Below are 22,176 nucleotides of genomic sequence, written 5' to 3'. Positions count from 1 at the left end.
TGGATTTCAAATTAGAAGATTTTAGAGTTTCCTCTGAGGCAATAATAATAACAGTTTATGCACAGAGTCAGCATTTACCTTGTCTTTCACTTACTCCACAGGTGCTTGGCACACTGAACTTACTGATCTGTGTAGGATTTGTGCTGTGGTCCGCTTATTGAAGATGTGAAGCAACGTCGAGTCTGAGGTTGGAATTACTGACAGACTGGAGGAGATTTTAGTCCTTGTGATGCACATGGACATGCTGAATTATAAGTAATTCTAGCTTCTTCTCCCCTCCCTCCCTTCCCCTCACTCAGCTATCTCAGGGTTCATAGAGATTTCCATGGTTTGCGTGCCTGTAAGTTTGGAACAGAAGTGACCAAAAATGGGGGACCAGCAATTGTATAAAACTAACCATACTGCCAACAACAATGAGAACTTGTACTACGAACAACACCAAATGAACTCCCTTCCATCTCTAAATCATAGCTATGGGACGTCTGTTATGGATGCTCCCCAGGCATCCCCCCTCTCCCCTCAGTTTCCCCAAGATTCACGGGACAGTATAGCTTTGCCTGTAGGTTCAAAAAGCCTTGGTTCAATGCATACATCTAGACAAACCAGCTGGACACATTCTGGCTCAGGAAACCATGTCCCAGCAAGGAACAATTTGAATAATCAAAGCGCAGTCTGGAGCCCCCTCGGGCAGGGGGACTCCCATGATGGATACCAATATTCTTACTCTCAACCCAGTGAAAATCGATCGCAAAAAATTACCAGTGGGGTCCTGCATAAATTGGACTCCTTTACGCAAGTATTTGCTAACCAAAATCTTAGAATTCAAGTCAACAACATGGCTCAGGTTTTGCACACCGAGTCTTCGATGGTGGATAATTCTGGTGACAGTGCACTCAGGCAGCTGCTGTCCCAGAAGCCAGCGGTTGAGCAGCAGCCTGTAACTTCCACTGTACAAAGATATCAACCAGTGCCACAGCAAACGCAACAGAATTTTGCAAGCACACAGCAAAAGCAACAAATGCAAGTCATGCAGCACCAACAGTTGTACTACGACTACCAGCAGCACCTATCACAAATGCAGATGCATTCTGCATTTCAGCAGGGACAGACGCACGTTCCACAAATGCAGTCCCAGCAGCTCTTACCACAGCAGATGCAGCACTTGCAGCAGCCTCAGTACTATGCTCAGCCACAGCAGGGACACCAGCGGCTCTCGATCCAGGAGATCCAGCAGCAGCAGCCAGCTCGGCAGCAGCGGCAGTGTCCAGTGCAAATCGCTCAGTATTACCAAACACAGCCTGTCATGCAGCAGTTACAGCAACAGCAGCAGCAGATGCAATTGCCACTTCCTCCATATCACAGAGAACCTGATCCAAAGACTATGCATGAACCACACCAGTACTCTCAGGATCCTAGTCATCCTGTGCAGCTTATCCAGTTGGGAGCAGTGCCTCAGTATTGCTTCCAAGATCCCCATGAACAGTACAGGCACTTGTACCCACAGAGTTTACTGCAGCAGCAGCAGCAGCAAGATCAGCAGAAGCAATACCAGAGCAAGAGCAGAGTGCCACCTCTGAACTCCCACGTTGGCCTCACTCCACCAGAGACCACGGAGGATCCTGCACGGCAGGAGGTAAATTCTGTAGGTAATGCCATCCCTCATCGAACACTTTTGCCACCCTTGGGAGTTCATCTGAACAACAAAAGCTCTCAGCAAGACTCTCCCAGCACCACATGGCCTCAGGTAAGTAGTATTTCAGATCCATGCTCAGCCAAACTTGTTTGCAGAAGAGTAGCAAGGTGTGGAAACCATATGGCCTGAGGAGAGTTAGAAGGTTGGGCATCTCTGGGATGTTTTGGGAAATTGCATTAACAGGCTTCTGTCTACCTCTCTGGGCTGGCTCTGGGCCAGGCTGGCAGCAGCACAGAACTACTGCTGTGGCACTGCTGCTTTCCCTCTGAGAGGCTTTGGGAAGGTCTGCCTCGGTTTCTGGGGAGGAGGGACCCAGTGACAACAAAGCGTTCTTGCTGATTTTTTTCAACACCTGCAGGCTCAGTTGTTCAGGAGCAGTTAGTAAACTCCCTGTTTCCAAAAGTAGTGCTTCTGGGTCAGAACAAAGGCTTCAACAATAGGTGAATGGAAGAAAACTTACACTAGCTATGCTCACAGGGGCACTGATTTGATGTCAGGCTCTCAGAGGCTTTTAATATCGGTAAAATCATACACAAAATGCAAACTTAGTGCTGTAAGGATCTTCATTTATGCATTAATATTTCCTGAAAAATTATTTTCTCCTTTTCCCCTTATTTTCCTTTCTCCTCCTTTGATAGCAGGTGCAACTGTCAGAAGGCAGACTGCAGCAGCTATCCCCAGAACAAAGGTATTTTTAAAATTTTTTTTTGGTCTTTTTAATTTAAATATGAGAAATGCAAAGTTCTGCAGTTTAGAGGGAAAAGAATGCAGTCTGGGTAGGTAATAATTGTTGCTCTCCTAGAAACATCCTTAGTTTTGTGTTTTGTGATTTTAAGTTTGTGTGATTTCCAGCATCCCCCTTCCACAATAAAATCAAATAAATAAAAAAAAAAGGGGGTATGGGAAGGAAACTAAAAAAACCCCCAAAGCAGGGGAGCAGTTTGCTCTCTGTTGCATTTATAAGTGAAGGAATGGTGTGTGGTTTGGATTTGTAACTTTGGCAGCAGAGATCTTCTATTTTTTCTTAAGGTCTCATCTCTGAAGGTTGAGGTTGACAACGAACATGGTTGTCTACCATAAGTTAGAGGCATTGTGTCCAAGTACTTGTTAATTGGTGTCATGAGGGGGGAAAACGTAGGCCTGTCATGATAGATCTCATGGGTTCTCAGACTTTTCCATATTGAGACGCACATTTTGATGAGCACATCCTACTCAAAACTTCCCTTCTCCCCATCTTGGGAGCAGCTCATCTAGGTTATTGGCCATGTATTCCATGGCAGTCACCACATGCTTAACTATGACTTCATAACCATCTAGCTGTAAAATTTCATTTAGTTCCTTGACTAAAAAAGCTTCCTCTGCAACAAAGGAAACATACCAAATTAATGTTTTTTCTTCTGCTCCATGCTTAAAAAAATGAAAACAAATATAGTGGCCAGAACAGAGAAACACTTCCTGAGAGAGCTGATGCGAAGAACAAGCTAATGTGTTCAATATGCTTGAAGGAGTTTAAGAGTTTGCCTGCTCTAAATGGTCACATGAGGTCACATGGAGGAGTAAGAGCATCTCCTAACTTCAAACAGGTATCGGTCCATTTTACTTCAGTATTTGGCACTCTCTTTTTGTGTTTGCTTGCTTTGCCATGCTTTGCTTTACTGTCAAAACTTGTTCTTCTCAGCGCTGTTTTGTTATGTCATACCCTGTGTAAGTAGAAATGCACATAATTCTGTTAGGTTATAGGCCAGAAGTCTTGTTTTAAAGTCAGAGGCAGTGGGGGAGGATAAATCAGTGTTTGTCCTTCTCTTTTTTCTGCACATTACAGAAACACCCTACAAAGTCATGTCAGGAGTGTCTAATTTTTTTCCCCTGCATGTTTGTTTATTATATTAGACATACCAGGAACATCAAGTCTTCCTTATTTTTATTTGAACTACTTGGATGACTAAGGGATATTTATTGGAAGCCTTCCCAGGCTTTAACTGAAGGAGCAGAATTTTTGAATCTTTGATAGCTTTCTTCCGAAGTGTTTTAGTTCTATAGGTATCAAAAAATGCCAAACCAAAAACGTGTTTGAGTTGTTCTGCATAACAGTCAGTTGGTCGTTCTCTATCCCGATATTTTAGAAATTCTGTCCTAAAAAGGAACACCATAGGAAGGTAAAAAGCTACCAAAGTTACAGTTTGTGTCTTTGTTTTTAGGTGAGTAGTGGAGAATTCTCTGTTTGTAGTGATATAAAGAGATGTGTTTATCTGCCCTCGTGCAAGTTATCTTGTAAGGGTGTTTCAGGTGATTATTTGTCACCAAGGCTGACTCCTATGCAGGAATCATAAGTAATCCGCCAACATCATTGAAGGCAAATAAAGAGTCCCAGGAAGGAATGCTGGTGTGTGTTTTGTAACCCTGGCCACTTCTTTCCAGCCACGGTGCATACATTGTGTAGTGTATCGATCCAGAAGCAGCGCTCCCTCACTCGGGCTGAAAGCCTTTAATTGTCTGTACAGGATGAAGGAGAGAAACCACCACAGCAGCCGCTGCCTAAAGAGGTGGATAGCCTCGCGCCCATCGTCATGCCAGTGTCTGTCCCTGTAAAGCTTCTGTCACCTGAGCCCAGCACGCAGCCCTCTGCCAGCGCTGCCACAGTCACAGACAAGCCTGCCAACTCTGTGTCAGATGACGAGATGCCCGTTCTCGTGAAGATGACTTACTCTCCACCATGCAGTCCAAAAGTGGCCAACCCCTGCTCATCCTCTGTGAGTGCTGTGTTTCTTGCCACTAACTGTCCTGTGCTTGTTAAATCCCTTTGCTTATAGTGCCGCTATTTTCTAAAACATCTGTGTTTTAAAATATTTTCTGGACTCTTTATGATTCCTAATAAACAAAAAAAAGTCTTGTAGCATCACGGCATGTCTTCCTCCATGATTTGGAAATACTTATTTTCCCTTTGCTGAGGAATCAAGGTCTCAGTTGAAAATAAGTAATTTGAAATCAGAATGTAATATTATTTTATCCCACTAGAACAAAGGGATTTACTATCTTTTTACTGGTTTTGTTTTTTTCCTTTTCAGGCTGCTTCACTGTTATGTTATTGCTTAAATTCGGCAGTTTTATTTCTTCCTGTTCTTTAAAGTCAGATATATGTGCTGCTCATTTCAGCTGAAGATAGTGCAGTGCTTAGAATGGGTGCTCCAAGCCAATATGAAGCTTGTCGACTTGGAGTTTTGCAGTGAAGTAGTTTTTCCCTTTCCCTCTGCATGCATCAGCTTGAAGGGTTAATCACTGAGAGTTCTGATACAGAAAAAATAGCTATGCTTAGTGCTTTCATTTCGCTCGTAAAACTGAAATTGTCAGGCAGCACAAGGAATTGATGAGTACTTGAATGAGATGTGAAAATGCTCTTTATTGTTTTCCTGAAAGAGTCCTGGAGCAAGCAGTATTTATTTCATATTCCAGTGTAGGAACAGATTCTGCTTGTTCCTTCAAATCCATGTTGGCAGACATGATAAGGGATTACTGGGGAGTATAAGCACTGTATGGTATTATCTGTACAATGCAGAGAAATACTCTTGTGATTTTTTTTCTTTTCCTGCTCCATGAGAGGCTGATGGCCAAACAAGGGGACAGCATATACCATCATAGGGGACTCCTTAAAATATTCCATGTATTTATCACCCCCCCAACCCTTCACTCAGACATTCACACTAATTTTAAATGTATATGAAATCTTTTCTCTCGTCCTTTCAAGCAGAGGTTTTACACACAAACTTCCACTTTACTGGGAAAGCCAACATTTCACAATACTTAGTAACTCAGCAGTACAATTTTTCATTTCTATTTCTAGTTCCTCTAAAGAATAGGGACAGTCTTTTCTGAATCCTTGAGCTCTGAGTGGGAGATCTTCTCTAGAGACATCAGAGTAGGTGGCTTGGGCTTGTGTATTTCTGCAGTGTATGTAAAGTGACTGATTAAATCTGCCAGTGTTTGGCTAAATGCGCATTCGTTCCCTCAAAATGATGCTTGTGGTCTTTGTTATTGCCCAAGCAAACGAAATGCATGCAGTTTCTTCTCTGGACCCTATCTTTTATATAAGCAGTAGCATTGGAAACATTGAATGATCAAAAGATCTACAGTTTCCCTCTTCTTCTTTAAAAAGATTTTGTACCATTGGAGAGGGTTTTTTTCCTAATACCAAAGAACTGAAGCTGTGTTGCATTTATTTATACCGTGCTTTGAGCTGTCCAGAAAAGCTCCCACAAAGCTGATGGAATCAAACAGCAGAAAGTAACTAAACATTCAGCAAGGCAATAGGATGATGAGCTGAAGCCAGCGGTTAAAGGAGGTCCATCAGGGGTCTGCCCAGAGTGGATCTGTCAAGGTGCGGCAGCAGGGCCCACAAGGATGCATTCTGTCTTGGATAATAGGAGTCAGTTCCTCAAGCTTCAGAAAAGTATCAGGGTGATTCTTAATCAAGAGCCCATGGACACCACTATCTCCTTTCCTATTCAGTGTGATCTTTTTTGAAAGCAGTAGTTGGCATAGCCCCACGGCAGTTAAGGTATACTGTAGGTGAAGCTGTGGAGGTGGTGGAGGTATTTAGGACTTCTCAGATGTTGTCTTGGTTGGCTGGTTTGCTTTACACTAGTGAGAAAGGAGTACCAAATGAGCCCTTAATCAAAGACTTAGATCTGACCCTCTGGGTATTTTTATTAGGTTTTGGGTTGTTTGGATTTTTATTCCTTTCTCCTTTTTGAACACTAAATGTTCACCATCCTGATGGACTGTATCTATCCTTTCAGGTAATTTTCACTGTCCATTATCAAAAAAATCCTCTGTAAGGCTGCATTTTCTTCCATGCAAAAGCAAAACTCTTCCAAAAGTTAATTTTTTTTTCACAGGGAAAAAATGTCAACAGCTGTTGGATAGGATACAGCCATGATCTAACAGAGAGGACAGGACCTCTGTAATCAAAAACATTTCCTCAAGCTGGAACTTATTAAATTTAGGGATAAAGGGTGACAGTGCTAATGCTTGTTTAACATGATTTTTATTGGGTGAATGTGATTCACAAGAACCACCCATGGTGTAAAGATGTATGTTGTTTAAACATACACTGCAGTAATTTGCTTCATGTAGTAGTAGAATTTACCAGATGATGCAGACATTATGGAGTAACCCCATCAGTCAAAAATTTTATTCTACTTCCCAGATTTATCCTAAAGATGACTTACAATCTGAACACCTAAAAGCAGTACATTTAATTCTGTGTTCATATACCATGTTCTTAAAGCACAAATTGAGAACCTCTTTCTTCCCACCTCATCCCCACCCCACAGAAATCCAGATTCCAGGTTCGCACAGATTCTGTGCCTTCTGCTTCTGTGTACTCTAAATGTTATTAAATGATTTTTAACATTCAAATTCTAGAAGTCCGCACATGTTACAGTGTGTGAATTTCCCAAATGGTCTTTTTTCTCCAAGGAAAAAGGAGAGAGTTAAGTTCAAGATTTGTTGCAGCTGGACTGTAATCAAGCCGATGGGAATGTAGTGATAAGAGGCAAAGAATTTGAATTTATTACATTTTTCTTCCTTTTCTGCTGCTGAGTACTGCAGTAATTTCACTGAGCTCATGTGTCCTTCCTGGTCAAACTAAATGCATGCATTGATAAAGCTCTCATATAAAGTTTCTAATAAACAGTGACTCACATGAAGTATCTCCCAACAGCCTGTGTGTGTGCTCAGTGCAAATAGAAGTGCCCAGGGTGCCTGGGTAGAGTTGAAGAAGGGCAGGGGTGACTCGTGGTCTGGGAGAGCCGTTCCCAGCACTTTCAAAAGCTGACAGCAGCCTTTCTATGTCTGTCCCTGTGGCCCAGCCCTGCCTTGACCCAGAGGACTGGCTGACAGAGGTGGAGGTTAATTTATCCTGTTTTTTCTCACTCGCCTGAGGTTTCTGTGTAGCACCAGATACTGTATTGGCCAGGGTTATTATGGTGGTACCTGAATAACTGCATGCTGGTTACAGCTTTTCTGTGGCCATTGCCCAAACCTGTAGGAGATTGTGTGCAAACTATGTTTAAGCATGCCTGAATACTAAGGTTTTACATGTTTTCATTTAGGAAACTAGCAAAAAACCTCATCCAAGTGCTGTAAAATTGGAAGAAAACTTCAAACCATTGCAAGATAAGAAGAAGTATCGGCACAGACCGGAACCTCTCTTCATACCTCCTCCTTCTTTCAACCTCAGCATGTCCCACTCCGGTGCCACTCTGTACCAGAGTCAGCTTCGCTCTCCCCGTGTTCTGGGAGATCATCTGCTAGACCGGACACATGAGCTCCCCCCCTACACTCCGCCACCGATGCTTAGTCCGGTTCGGCAAGGGTCTGGTCTCTTCAGCAGTGTTATCACTTCATCTCATAGCACCTCACATACTCAGCTGCCACTTACTCCCCTGACACCTACTCCACGGGTGCTCCTGTGTCGGTCTAGTAAGTATTACTTTTACAGAGCAGCAGTACAAAGGAAATGCCACTGTCCTGTCTTCCTGTGTTATCACATCGATGATTTTTATGTGTGCTCACATGCATGGCCACTTCTGCTAAGTCACAGGAAAAGTCCAGTTTTGCCTTGGATTTTGCAGAGGCAGTGTTGAGGCATAAAATGAATAGAGGAGCCTAATCAGCGAGTAAGGCTATGATCTTTCCATGTGGTCTGCCTCGAGAAAGGACCACCATGCCTCTCATTGCATCTGGGCATTCTGAAGTGGAGGAAAAAGATTTGGTTTGAGATAGGGGGTTCACTTTAAGTATTTATTCAGTGCTTCACAAGAAAAGGTGTCTAATCACCCATGATCAGAGCAGTAGAAACCTCTGCGAGTTTGGACATTTCTGTTACCTGTAACAATTTAGACTGTTTCTGTCTAAATATCAATAAAGGGTCATTTTTGCATCGTAGACTGGAGTAATGTTGATGTTAATAGGGAGGTGTCAGTGCAGCCCTAGAGGTGGTGCACCAACAGCAACACAGCAATACTCAAACTCCAATCTCTGTTTCAGATAGTATTGATGGAAGTGTCATTCCAGTGACGCCTGGGCCTGGAGAACAGACCGTTGAACCGTAAGAAAAACAATTTTTTTTGTCACTGCTTTTATAGACTATCTCCAGCCTAGAGCATGTGGCCTGAAGTGTTTTGAACTGGGCAGGTAGCATTCAACTGCCTGAAATCATGTTGAGCTAGACTCATTGAAGTTCCCTGTGGATGGCGGCTGAGGACGTTTGGAGCAAAGCGACTGTAGGAGATTGAGGTGTCATGGCTCAAAAATGCTAGGAGAGGCTTGGTGGCAGCCACTGAAAGTGAAACAACAGTGATGGCTGGGAAGAGGGCTGTGAGGAAAATGTGCTGATGCAGTACTTTAGGTTTTTAACATATATCTTTATATCTACGGTGGAGCTTTAGAAAGGTGTTACCTGGTAGGTTCCCCAGGCAAATGCAAACAGGATTGTCCCTCAGCAGTAATGGCTCTTTCTGCTCTCTGCTGAAGAGTACCAATCTTTATGGAACAGAAATTTGCTGTTTCTGACATCTAGCCTCTTTGCTAGTCATGCATATAAGATAGCTTGGGTTGTCCCTAAGGTGTGATGTCTCAGTATAGTTTAAATTGCATATTGAAATTTTTGTTTTCCCCCAAGAGATCAGTTCTCTCTAGTATTCAAAATACTTACCCCACTGGGAGTAGAGCATTGCGTAAAGCAATCTGACACAATTTCCTGCCACTTGAGTGCAATAAAAGTTTTGTTGGAAATAAAGTGAACACTAATGTGAATTCTGTTTTTTCTGCACCTCGTGTAGTTGAATACTTACGTATTTATTCATCTTTACAGGCGAATCAATATCGGGTCCAGGTTCCAGGCTGATATTCCTGAGCTGCAGGACAGATTGCTAATGGAGAAAGACGTGCACAAGGCTACTTTGGTTTGGAAACCATGGCCAGAACTGGAGAACAAAGTCTTCCAACAAAGAGGTACGATGATTTGCTGTTTTAGAAGTTCCTATGTCAGCCTGTGCCTGTTGAAGAAATACACATTGATTTCTCATGTGCGTACTGTACAAAACGTTCAGGAGAATATTAATTGCTGAGAATGCAGAGGAAGACCAGAACTACATGTTACAGATTCAGAGTAATAGCATTATATAATGGCATTTAAAGTGAAGTCTGAATGAACTGCTTTTTGGCAGCCAAGACGGGAAGGATTGTTCTGGGAAGTTGGGTACTGAACTCTCTTGTAAGGGCAGAGGTCACAGATCAGAAGCAGCTGATGGCCCCTGGGCCTGTCTTGTGACCATAGCTGAGAGGAAATGTGACAGGGTTGGTGGATTCTATCTGTCCTGAACAGAGTTCTTTCCTGCTTCCAGCACAGTTCATTTGTTTCTCTACCCTGGCTGGGCCTTCTTGGCACAACAACATCACTGGCATGTGCAAGTCACTGCCTCACAGGTAGATCTCTGGCTCTGTAGTAGCTTGTCCTGTCCCAAGGATGCGCTCTGCACATCCTCTCCTCAGTGAGTTATCCTAAAAAAAGGAGATGAGATGCTCAGGAGAGAGAGTATGGAAGAAGCTGCTGCCCTGAACTATGTGGTCTTTGAGTAGCATTACAGAATCTTTGGCTCTGGATGTTTGACTGACAGGCTACTGTATCAGCAGTAAAATGTTGACTTATTTCTGACAGTGGAAGACCTTTTAAATATGAGCTGTTCCAGTGTGTTACCTGGTGGAGGAACTAACTCAGAATACGCTTTGCACTCTCTCTTTGAAGCGAAAGGAGATATTATGGTAAGATAAGAAGCTGAAAGGGGAGATATGATCCTCTTCTGCAGATAAATTAGCATGCTTTATTAAATGGATTTAGATATGGTTGTATAAAAAAGATTTCTGATTGATTTGCAGTGATGCTTTAAACATCCTGTAACATTTTTGGGGAATGACTTTTCACTTTATTCTCTAATAAATTTAAATTTCAAAGCAGTGCCTCTCTGAAGGTTTACTGTATATTTCATATAGATAAGATTACTTAGTTTATAGCCTTGGAGCTTTGAATGTCTCCCAGTGCTTGCTCCAGCCCTGATATTTCACAGGCTTTATACTTGGTTACAGAGAGCTTAGTCCTCCTCTAGCCCTTAAAAAAACCTTTTTTTGTAGCAGCAGTCACATCTACTTATTTGTTCAGAACTGTGAGGTAATTGCACACAGTTCTTATATAAATAATGCATTTCAAATATTTGCATTAGTTTAGTGATGGGAATGTTATTAACTAGGGCAAAACATCCATTTTCCCCAACGTTGAGAAAGACAAGGCCCTTGCACCAGTTCCTGGAAAACCAATTTAAAACAAAATGCAACAGAACACAGGGCTGGAATGATCTCACAGTATTGTCCAATACAGTGGGTTTTAGCTTGTGTCCCAATTTCCTTAGGCTCTGTTAGCTGTATCTGAGCGGTCTGAGTCAGGTGACTGAACTTACTGTCAGGATGTGGAATTTGCTTTACAGGGAGTCTGAATTGTCAGGGGAAAAATTTTAGGGATCCACAAATCATCTATTTCTCTGCTCTGAAGGAGGATTAGCTATACTTGCTGTCATTCCCGACAGATGTTGACCTAAACAGGTATTCTAAAAGACTTCATGCTATATTAATGCTGTCGAACCAACCATTAAATATTAGTGTCAATTAACACTATCAAGTCAAACACAATGAACTGTTTGTATGTGGCAAGCAGAAGGCAGGGAAGAGCTGGAAGTTGCTAAGTAATAGCCAGTTTTCTGCTAATTAAGGCAAGGCAGGTGCACATTAGGTGCTCTTTTGTGAGGTACAGTGTTAATGGGCTGTGAGTAATTTGATGTGATTTTGTATGACAGAAAAGAGAGAAAATTAATTCGTATCCTTGTACGAAATAGTCTTCTAAATGCAGTTTTATGCAGCAGCCGATTGCATTTGCTAATTCTGTTTTTCCCTGCTTTTTCATTTAGGTTGCTCTTGAAAAGCTGCTGTTGCAAAAGCCAGTGAGATTGAAGTGTCATCCTTTGGCAAATTACCACTATGCCGGTAGGTTTCCTTGTGATCTCTCTGTCTGCTGGTATACAGAGTCCAAGCCTGGCATGCCAGGCTGGAGCATGGGATCACACTGCACTCTCTGCTGTCTGCTGCAGGGATGGCAGCATCTAATGGAGAGGTGATGTGGACAGTGTCGAGGGGTATTTCCAGAGCCTTTTGTCACAAGTTTAGCAGTTTTTTACGTGACTGAAAATATACGGAAAATTTGCATCCATGTTGCTGTGTAAAGTTCTATGGATTTAAAACTGCCTCAAGTGATTCTTTTTCTCTTAAACTGAAATGTGATCTCCTTTTAAAACTGCTGCTATTTGTAATTTATAATTTACTATCAGTAAGGTCTTAATTGTCTGGTATATAAACATCTTCCATCATCTGCCTGCCTTCTCTGAGGTGATGGTGCACTATCAAAGAATACGATGATCATGAGCATCCTTCTGAAGAGGCAGTGGTGTAACTCCTACTACTAAGTGCTTCTTACAGAGCCTCTCTTTGTGTGGGTCTAATCAAAATAAGTCTGGGTTGGTGACTTCTTTCGCAGATGTAGCAAGAAGTATATTGGGATGATGAAGCAGAAGTGCCCTCCGTGAAGTACACGATGTGATGTTAAGCCATGGGGCTTAAGTCATGTCACCTGAACATAGATGGCAAATGTCTCTCCTCTGTAGCCCTCTCTTTTAGTCCTTAATGCTTTGTAGTGACTAACAACTGCTTAGACACAGAATAGGGTTTTACGTAAGACAGTTAAGACTTCATCTCCAGTTTAGGCTCAATGGGAAACAAACCTTCTGGTTTGTCTTCTGGTGGTCAGTCAATCACAGTGTCCAAGCTCATGTAGTGATTTCCAGTTACAGTCATCGTGTGACATAATCATAGAAGCAAGCTACTTCCTGGCTGTAGCAGCCCACTGGAAAGGCTCACAAGTAACAGGAGATCTTTTGTAAAGCAAATCCTTAACCCCTTGGCCTGAGAACAAGAACAAAAGCACATTTGATGGCAGCTCATAATGATAACGAATAAATGCGAACATCAGGTTTAGAGTTTTGTTTGAGGGAGATGCCCAGTGCCTTTGATAACAACTCTGTTGCAGTCAAAAGGGTGGGCATGTGGGTGGATGGAGGAGAACATCAGCCAGGAACTTTGACCAGGGTCTCTTGTCTGAAGAGATGATGCTAAATCATACGTGTGAGACAGTTCAAGGCATGAGAGCAGAAAATGAGGAAATATCCCAGCAACGTCCTCCTCAGTGAACAATCTAATTAGCAAAGCAGATAAGAAATTTCTGCCTGTGTGGCAGAGGACCAACAGTCTTTACTGAAACAACTTCACAGTAGTTTCAGAAAGTGTTTCACTGGGATTCAGGGAGGAGCTAGGAGAGACTGTTTTTTTAATCTTTAATGTAAGATGACGCTAATGCTTGTTAACTAGCACTGAGACCTGTGGATACCAGCATATCACCATTTCTTAAGCAGGAAAGAAAGTTTGATTGTACTTATCACAGCATGAAACAAAATATCACCAATCTGGATTTAAGAACCATAAAATAACAAGTCAAAGCATTATTTTCTAATGCTCTTGCGTGTGATTGCAACTTATATTATATGACAGCATCACTCAAGCACCATGCAGCAGCTCTTGAATAACAGTTTATTTGGGGGTTGTAATCAGCCACTCGAGGCATTTGGGAATTTCTGACAATCTAGTGCATGAATAGCTTTAATATAACTTCAAGTGGTATTTGTTTGGGTTGACTTGTGGAAATCACAGCTCTTGGGCCTCCCACATTTAAAGTTGGAATATACTGAGACAGAGCATGGCACTAACTCATGAGAATTACTGATACCACAAACAATAAATATCCGAACTCATCCTTAGCATTGCCCTCAAATGAGGGTACAAACAAATAGCTCACCTTGGAAACCTGTTGGCTTGTGAGGGAAGCAAGCTGTAAAACTTGAGGATTTTGTGTTGTGTGCCTAGAGAGCTGGTTATGCTGACCCAGGGCTGCTTGGACGAACACCCTAATCTCTCTGTCCTAACACTTGGCCATCTGTCAGGATGGTGTTTTAGGGAAGACAGGGAACGTGTATCTAATCACTGCTGCAAACACTTGCATTGTTCTCATCTGAGCAGTGGAATTTCTCAGGTCTGAAGTTCTGCAGTGAGAACTGCAGGAGAGATGGTCTCTGAAATAAGCTACTTCAAGCAGTCTGAAAGCTTTTTGTAGGTACTGCAGTAGGGTGTGGATCAGACCCAGTGTATGCTGGATGTAGTGGATTTGACTCCACTGTCAGTGGGCTAGGTGTATGTGTATGTGTAGCCCCCTTGAAACCCACAAGTTGGGTCCAAAGTGCACAGATTAGTAGAAGATATTTATTACCGATTAATCAGTGCAGAAACAATATGGCGGGTAAAAGAAAATACAGAATAAATGTCTAAACATAAAGATCAGCTTTAAAATTTTATCTGTATTCCGAAGCCTAAAATTCTTTTTTGCTGCATTGCAGATCTCTCTCTATGCATGTTCTCTATATCTCCCTCAAGCTAACAAGAGCAAAAGTGGTTTCCCAGCAACCAGAGTTAAAAACAGCTTTTCTTCTGTTTCTTTTCCTACACAGGATTTATTCTATTAATTAGGTTACTTCCAATTAACCCGCATAATCTTATAAGGGTCTCTGCTAATACCACAGCTATTGGGGAAAGTCTGTAAGGCCCAAATCCTCCACAGGTGTCCAATAAAATTAGTTCATGGAAATGATTCTGTGTTATTATTTTTATTGTGTTGTTTTTTTAGGAGGGTGGGGTAGAGACAGGAGAGCAGCATGACTAGAAAAAAATCCTCCTTTGGTGTTGTTATCCTTTTTAAAATTATGTTTTGGCATAATAGAGTAGCCCCCTGGACTTAATCAGTGCATTTACCCCTGTCCAAAGTGAGGGTAAATGCAAACGACTGACAAGTTGCATAAGAAGGGAATGACACTGGTTCAGGGTGGGAAAGATGGAAAGGCAGTGTGTCAGCAGAAAGATCTTTGGATGATAATAGAATAAGTTAAACTTGTGGCTTGAAGCCAGTGCCTTTCTCTGATGCTTAAGAGAGCTTTAAGTGTAAATCTCTGTGAAAATAACTAATGCATGCTTATATCCAGTGCTGGAAAAGCCTACATAAAACAGGCTGCAGAAAAGTTAATTTTGTAGTTTTCAGCATATAAAGGAGCAGTGAGATACCTGCTCTGAACTTGTAAGCTTGAGAGCTGATGCTGAAAAGCAAAACATTTGTAGTTAATAAAATCTATATTTTTTATAGGCATAAGTAACGTGTAGAGTTCAATACCATGTGTGGTGTCAAGTCCAAGTTAATGGAAATCAGTGCAGAGGCAAGCATTTCTATGGAGAATGGTAACGTTGACAGAAATATTAGGGATTTCTTGTCATAAAAGTTATAGATGTTTCAGAAACTCTCACACTAAAGTAGAATCTTCTCATAGTGTAAGTCATTTCAGAGGCGTCCACATTATGGCTTCTTGCATATCCTTCCTTTAATATATGTAATGCTGCCCACTCTTAACAAACAGAACACTGCTTTGATGCAGCAGAGCAATCCTGTGTTCCTTCTGTTTAATACTGAGGAAGCATAAATTCATTTCAATTTAAATGTTGATTTCACATTTTCATGGGCAGTTAGGCTGGTGGAGCAAACGCAGAATAACAACATTTAGAAATTTTATATACAGCTTCCATTAAATGATCAGAAAATACTTTTTGCATATTGCACATTGCTACAATCTCTACATACTTGTGACCCCTGTCACAGAGGTTTTAAGTGTCTTACCTCAAGCCATGCAAGTGAAGAGCTGCAAAAGGATCTTGTAAGAGTTGTCTGGAGAACAAAATGATAGATGAACTTCTGTGTAGTCAAATGTAAAGTGGCATATATGGGAATAAACAATACAAGCTTTACACAGGAAATTATGAGTTCTGTGGTGATACTTCTCAAGTTAGAACGACAGTTTGGGATTATAATGCTAGTTCTAAGAAAGCATCAGCTCTGTATTTTACAAAAGCTAAGGTCAAACATTAAGAGAATAGAGAACATGGTGCCACTGTGAAAGTCGGAAGGTTGCTCATATATAGACTTTTGTGTGCCTTTCTGGTACTGTCATCTCTATAAGGAATGTTTTAGTACTGGAAAGGTTCAAAGAGGGACACCAGTAATGATCAAAGGTTTGGGAGTGACAGAAAGGGCATGGAATCTTGAATAGCATGGAGATGATGGTTGAGTTTGGGTTCATTTTATCCTCCTGCTGAAGAACAAAGGGTCATCCAGTGAAGCTACTGGGAGCCAAGAAACAAAGAAAAAGGAGATGGGTCTTCATGCAGATGGTCTACATATTTGTGAAACTCTTCAGCAAAGGATGTTTTGAGTGCAAGAATTTTAATCAGTTGAAAGGAAGAGTGGCTCAGCACTTACAAGGGTAGTTACTAAATAAGCACATTGCACCAGACTCAGGAAATCCCCTGCACCAAAAGTGGTCAGAGGTTAAGAAAAATTAGGGAGAGGCATTGTGTTTGCTTGCCCTGATCTTACTGTTTCCTAGGCAACCATCTGTGATTACTGCTGGAGACCGAATACTGGTTAGATGGGCTGGAGGTCTGAGTCAGTACACCCATACTTGTATTTGGGTAGCAGCTATCAGTAGCATGTGCTTGAGGCTTCCCAGTTTTTGTTTCAAATGCTACATCAACATAAAGGTGGTGAGTTTTTATCATTTATAATGGATTAACTTTTTTTTTAAGGTTCTGACAAATGGACGCATCAAGAAAGGAGGCTGTTCAAAGAGGCATTGTCCACCTACAGCAAAGATTTCATATATGTACAGAAAATGGTAAGGTTATTTCTGTTCTGTCAGTTGTTGGGTTTTTTTTTTCCTTTTGCTGTGTTCTGTTCCTCTTTGTTTTCCCTCCAGTGTCAGACCAGCTTATTGCAGGCGTAGAGCCAGCAGTGGTTACAAGAGTGGTTTATTCACTGGACGTACCTACGCAATAAGTACCAGTAAAAAACAGTTACAAATAAATTAAAACTGTTCCTTTTTTTATTACATGTAAAAGTTTCCACACTTGAAGTCCAAATCATGGCATTCTACGTGTGGGATAATTATGATTCTCCATTATCATCTTGGTGTTCTCTGGCAGTTTGTTACAAGGTACCCGAGTCCCTGGCATGGAGCCTGGTGCCAGAAAGGGTTGAAACCTGTTAATAAAGAGAGAACATGTTTGGGCTTAATTTTCATGTTCTGCCACAAAGCAGAAAAGGCAAGGTGTATACATCTCAGGGCACAATACCCTACTTCTTAGCTCCGATGTTGAAAAACATGTGGGTTTATGCAAATCAAATCCTAATTCCTAGATTTCTCAGTTGTATTGTACACTTGAGCTACAAAAGTATATTCTGAGTCATTTTCTGGCTGGAGTCTAGAGAATCCCAGAGAAATCTGCTGAAGCTGAAAAAGTCAACACAAATTTGACTGAAAAAAAACTCTGAAAAAAACCTATTCTACAAGAGCATTCCTGTTGTAGTCAAACTGCCTTTTTTTTTTTTTTGCTCCATTTGAATGTTTGAGTAATAAAGCCAGCCTCTTGGAATATATTCAAACAGTGTTAAATGAAAGGAAAAAAATTGAGATTGGACTATTTCTGTATTACTCAACTACAGGTTAAGTCTAAGACAGTTGCACAATGTGTGGAATACTACTATACCTGGAAGAAAATCTTGCGTTTGGGACGGAAACACAGAACACGTTTAGAGAAAAAAAGAGATGAATGCCTGGTAAGTCTAAAAGAATATGAGAAACTTTAACACTTGATAATTTTTGTTTGTACTGTGTTGAGGAGGAGGTTGAAGTAGGTGACATAGGTATCTTCCAAGCAAAATTTTTCCATAATGCTAAATTACATTCTGTATAAACATTTTGTGACCTCAGCTGCACCAAGATCTGTGTTCCTGGACTGTAACAAGATAAAAGTCCATTATCTAACTGTAGTCCAGCAGGTAAACCTCTTTAAATTATGCCTGTGCCCATGTCTGCTCCTAAAAGCTGCTCTAACATTCTAGTACAAATACCACTTGAGATGTGTTGGTTTGTGTGTTAGATTTTTTTGTTTGTTTGTTTATTAAGTAACTTGGCTACAAGTGCAGTGTACATTGCCTTTCTAATGGCAGGAAAGTACTGCATCTGTAGATCTTTGGAGCTACAGCTCCATAATACAGATGGAGGGTGTTTTGAGCACTGCAGATAAGCTTCATGTGCTATAGCTTATCCGTTAAGTGGTGGTAGTTCCAGCAAGACCAGAAGTTCATTCAGGATGGGAGGAAATACTGAAACTGGGAAGCAGACTTGATTAAAAAGCCTGATGTTCAGAACTGTGTATGTTCTACTATCCAGTGCTGTCTTTGACCATATTTCTAGTATTTGTTAAGTGCACTGTCTTTTTCAGACAAGTGGAGAAGAGGAAGTGTTAGAGGAAGATGAGGAGATTGAAGAAGACAGAAAGGAAGAAAGGGAAATGCAAAAGACTCCTGACCCACCCGCTATCCCTCTTGTTGGACCCATAGATCTGCCTGCTCTTCAGGGTCTTCCACTTTCTTCGTCCTCCTTCATCTGTAAAATGCCAAACTGTGGCGCTGTGAGTCTGTTTGGTATATTTAAGGAGGGGGGAGGGGTGGTGCGTGTGAACTAGTGAATTGTGATTTTTGAGATCGTGGATTTAGACTACTCCTGGGCAGTGATATCTCCTGAATTTCTCTGTATTACAAAGATATTACAAATATTTTGACTGCTTTTAATTCTTGACCTCACCAAATATAAACAGTTGGATCTGTACAGAAAATTGAATCCCGAGATGATGCATCAGTTAGAATTACTATACGGTAACAGCTCCAATTACGTTACACAACTGAAATAATAGGATAGCTCACTGCTTTGTTTTATTATGGCTACGTTTCTTTAGTGGGATCATACATATTAGATGTGTACAGTTGTTGTGATATGCATTCAGCATCCTACTTTCTGCAGTTTCTGTTCCATTGTTGTCTTGTGATTCTTGGGGTTTATTTTTTGTTGGTTTTTCTTTTCTTCCCTCCACCCAACAACCCCCCATCAGGTGTTCAGTTCCCGACAAGCCCTAAATGGCCATGCTCGCATTCATGGAGGTACGAATCAGGTGACGAAAACACAATGCACCATTCCAGGCACTAAGCAGAAATCTGGTACGCAGAGCGGATACTGCTCCATCAAGAGTTCACCTGCCCACAGCACAACGAGCGGTGAGACCGACCCAACAACAATTTTTCCTTGCAAGGAGTGTGGCAAGTAAGTGTATATGAGTGTCTGCAGTATTGCATCACATTTGCCTGTTTAGATTCCAGATCAATAGTGCTGTGAACAAACCCTTTCTTTCACTCTGATGGTCTCAAAAGAAGTTCTCCCCCTAGATGATAAAGTCCTCTTACCAAAACTGTCAGAGATGGGTTTGCATGACATTTTCGATGTGATACCCCTGCAGTATTTCCTCCTATTTTCCTGAATCCATTTATCTGCTAGAATTTGTATATCTGACAGTCCAGCTTTCTGCTTCATCACAGGCTTGGATGTGACAGTGCGCAGCTTTCTCTGTGGTGCTGTGCATTGTCCATCCTCATGGGATATTCCTTCACTTTTTCCATCCTGTGCAGGATTGTTGTAAAACCAATACAGGGAGGATTAGGCTGTGCATGGATACTGAAGTAAGTGTGGGAGTTACAAACTACCTCTGGCAGAGTCAGAGCAGGCCATTTTGATACCATCAGGATGTATAAATCTGGTAGTCTGTCCCTGAAATTCACACCATGGCATTGCAGGCTTCACTGACTTCTATTTCAGGACAAGGAAGCAAATGTACTGATAGGTTGTTGAGTCTTTTTTGGCTCACTTCATCAAAAGCAATGCGTTTTTATCTGATTTCTTTTTTTCTTTTAAAATTTAGGGTATTTTTCAAAATCAAAAGCCGCAATGCTCATATGAAGACTCACAGACAACAAGAAGAACAGCAAAGGCAGAAGGCTCAGAAAGCTGCTGTGGCAGCAGAAATGGCAGCCACTATTGCAAGAACTACTGGGCCAGCTGGGCATAGTTTGATCCCCCTGGATCACATGGGTTTGGTTAAACATGTTGAAAATGTTGGTGACATTGATGACGATGTTGTTCCGGATCTGGGTGATGTCATGGAAGAGAACGAAGTCATGGATGCTGACCTTTTATTGGATGATGAAGATCCAGATCTACTGCAGGATGATGCTGAGTTGTAAATAAAGTTGTTTGATAGACAGCTACTGAGCACACCCTGAATGGATCAATCAGGAAACCTGGACTGCTTGTTTATTCCCCACTGATTGTAAACTACCTGTTGAAAATGATAATTCTTTTATCCAGGTCTCGAAAAAAAAAAAATCTGCTTTTTTCCCTTTTTTTTTATTAAATTGTGTTTTGGGGGAAGAAATAAATAATTGGTACAAATATTCTTATAAGGTGTTTTTATCTGAGCTCTTCTTGCTGATAACTTCCAAGGCCACTAATTACAGAAGTTTGTGGTTCTGCTGTCAGTTCCCTCCAGATGGTCCCAGTAGAATCTTTAAGTCTTTAACTCTTCCAAGTTTCATTTTACCCCAATTGCAAGAATAAACTTCACACACTTCTGATGAAACATTTTTTTTTGCCTATATTGGATCATTTCCAGCATCTTCTAGAGACTAAATGTCATCTCTCTTAAAGATATGATTACATTCTTTGTGCTGTCATTTTAAGGGAGATGGAGGGGAAAAAAATCTGATTTAACTGTGAAATAGTTACAGGAGTGACTGCATCATCTGTAATTGCAGTACATTTTCAGTTCTGTCTTGTTTACAGAGGACATTTTAGACCTTCCATTTTAGCAAGGTTTTGATCTTCTGATTTTAAAATGACCTAATTCAAGGACTGAAGAAAGAAAATGATTGTACTGTGGTTCACATCATCTGATGGGAACACTGAATCAGGAACTGCCTTGGTAATCAGATTGCACTGAAAATACTGTGCTGTGACAATAAATCACACTGTGGAATAGCCATCTCAGTGGTTTTAGAGGAGTCTGTGCTTGAGCAGTGCAGGATTCTTGCCCATGGAATAGAGACTGATGGAGTATATGCCTTCAGCATGTATTTAGTTATTAATTCCAGGTATAACATGTTAATCTTGTGCCATTTTCAGTCCTCATTACAACAAATTCAAATATTGGTGAGTTGATGTTGCTGTTTAATTACCATTTCTCCTCCCTTAGGTTCAGATCTACCTGGTGGATACCTGACAGCGTTTATATAAATTTAGATTTGGTTCTCTGAGTAAATAGGATATCAAAAGAATCGTACCTTGGAGAATAAAAGAATTGAGGAAGAATTGGAGTTAGGTTGAGTGGACCTTTAATTTCAGGGTATGATTGTAGAGCTTTCACAGGTAGCAGCACTGATTTTCTTGTGAATTTTGCACAGTAGAGGAGTATTGCTAACTTTATAAAATATTTTATAAGACTGATTTCAGATCTTCCAGGTTTTAGCATTGTTTGGGGTTTTTTTATGGGTTGGGTTTTGTTTTATTGGGTTTTTTTTGCCACATTCCTAATACCTTTAGCAGAATCTGAGAGATGGTAGGTTTTATTTTCTACTGTCTTTCTTCCTTGTTTAACTATGCAAAATGAGAGCAAATTATGGACTTTTATAGGAGTACTGGACCACAAAAGTTCAAGAACAGTGGGACTCACTGACAGAGAGAGGTACCTTCTCTGTCAGAGCCAAATACGTGAAGCCAAACAACCTCAAGTTTCCACTTAAGGTCAAATGCTCTGATGCTGAAGAACAACTCTTTAGGAGAACGAGAATAACTTCTCAGTTTCTCGTTAATGAAGTTCCTATGTAAATGGTTTTTTTAGTGTTTTGGGGGTTGTTCCAGAGGTTCTTTGAGTTGGTTTTGACCAGTGGGTGAAATTTCACTCCCTCTACCACATAAGGGATGACATTCTCAGTTAGTGTACCCTTGAGTTTCAGGAAATCAGGCAGCTTTTCTTTCTTCCTTGAACTTGACAGTTCTGTGCTGTGACGTGTTACTTTTACAGGGACCATGTGCAACCCAGGCTCAGTGCACTGGGTGCTCAGCTGTGTGCCACCAGCTAGATCCACTGACAAGAAGTCTCATAGGTTGTAAAGTCTTCATGGTTTGCAAAGTGGAGGGGTTTGTGAGCAGTAATGTGTTGGCTCTTAGGAGCCTGTGTTAGAAACAGCCCAGCAGAATCTCCTCTCCCTCTCCCAAACTTGTATCATTTTG

The 22,176-nt window shown here is 41.2% G+C and overlaps 1 protein-coding gene across 3 annotated transcripts in view; it reads left to right on the top strand.

Moving 5' to 3' along the window:
- TRERF1 (transcriptional regulating factor 1) overlaps window positions 1-20,344 on the top strand; it is a 72,022-nt gene extending 51,678 nt beyond the window's left edge. For 2 of the 3 annotated variants that reach the window (XM_018085304.2, XM_018085305.2), the window contains 14 exons: window positions 102-1,744; window positions 2,332-2,381; window positions 3,126-3,276; window positions 4,195-4,443; window positions 7,804-8,173; window positions 8,741-8,801; window positions 9,567-9,706; window positions 10,413-10,516; window positions 11,710-11,785; window positions 16,586-16,674; window positions 17,502-17,615; window positions 18,284-18,472; window positions 18,950-19,158; window positions 19,811-20,344. In XM_018085304.2, coding sequence (XP_017940793.1) covers window positions 368-1,744; window positions 2,332-2,381; window positions 3,126-3,276; window positions 4,195-4,443; window positions 7,804-8,173; window positions 8,741-8,801; window positions 9,567-9,706; window positions 10,413-10,516; window positions 11,710-11,785; window positions 16,586-16,674; window positions 17,502-17,615; window positions 18,284-18,472; window positions 18,950-19,158; window positions 19,811-20,132 — 3,501 coding nt within the window. In that variant the 5' untranslated portion in view covers window positions 102-367 and the 3' untranslated portion in view covers window positions 20,133-20,344. The remainder of the gene's footprint in view (window positions 1-101; window positions 1,745-2,331; window positions 2,382-3,125; window positions 3,277-4,194; window positions 4,444-7,803; window positions 8,174-8,740; window positions 8,802-9,566; window positions 9,707-10,412; window positions 10,517-11,709; window positions 11,786-16,585; window positions 16,675-17,501; window positions 17,616-18,283; window positions 18,473-18,949; window positions 19,159-19,810) is intronic. The other variant, XM_018085306.2, reaches the window with a different exon arrangement.
- Window positions 20,345-22,176: the final 1,832 nt, after the last annotated feature.

The sequence above is a fragment of the Manacus vitellinus genome, unplaced genomic scaffold (genome assembly GCF_001715985.3).
Source record: "Manacus vitellinus isolate BGI_N305 unplaced genomic scaffold, ASM171598v3 scaffold_8_pilon, whole genome shotgun sequence".
Taxonomy (NCBI): Eukaryota; Metazoa; Chordata; class Aves; order Passeriformes; family Pipridae; genus Manacus; species Manacus vitellinus.
The sequence above is the reverse complement of the archived record's forward strand: the minus strand, read 5'-3'. Positions and strand labels throughout refer to the sequence as shown.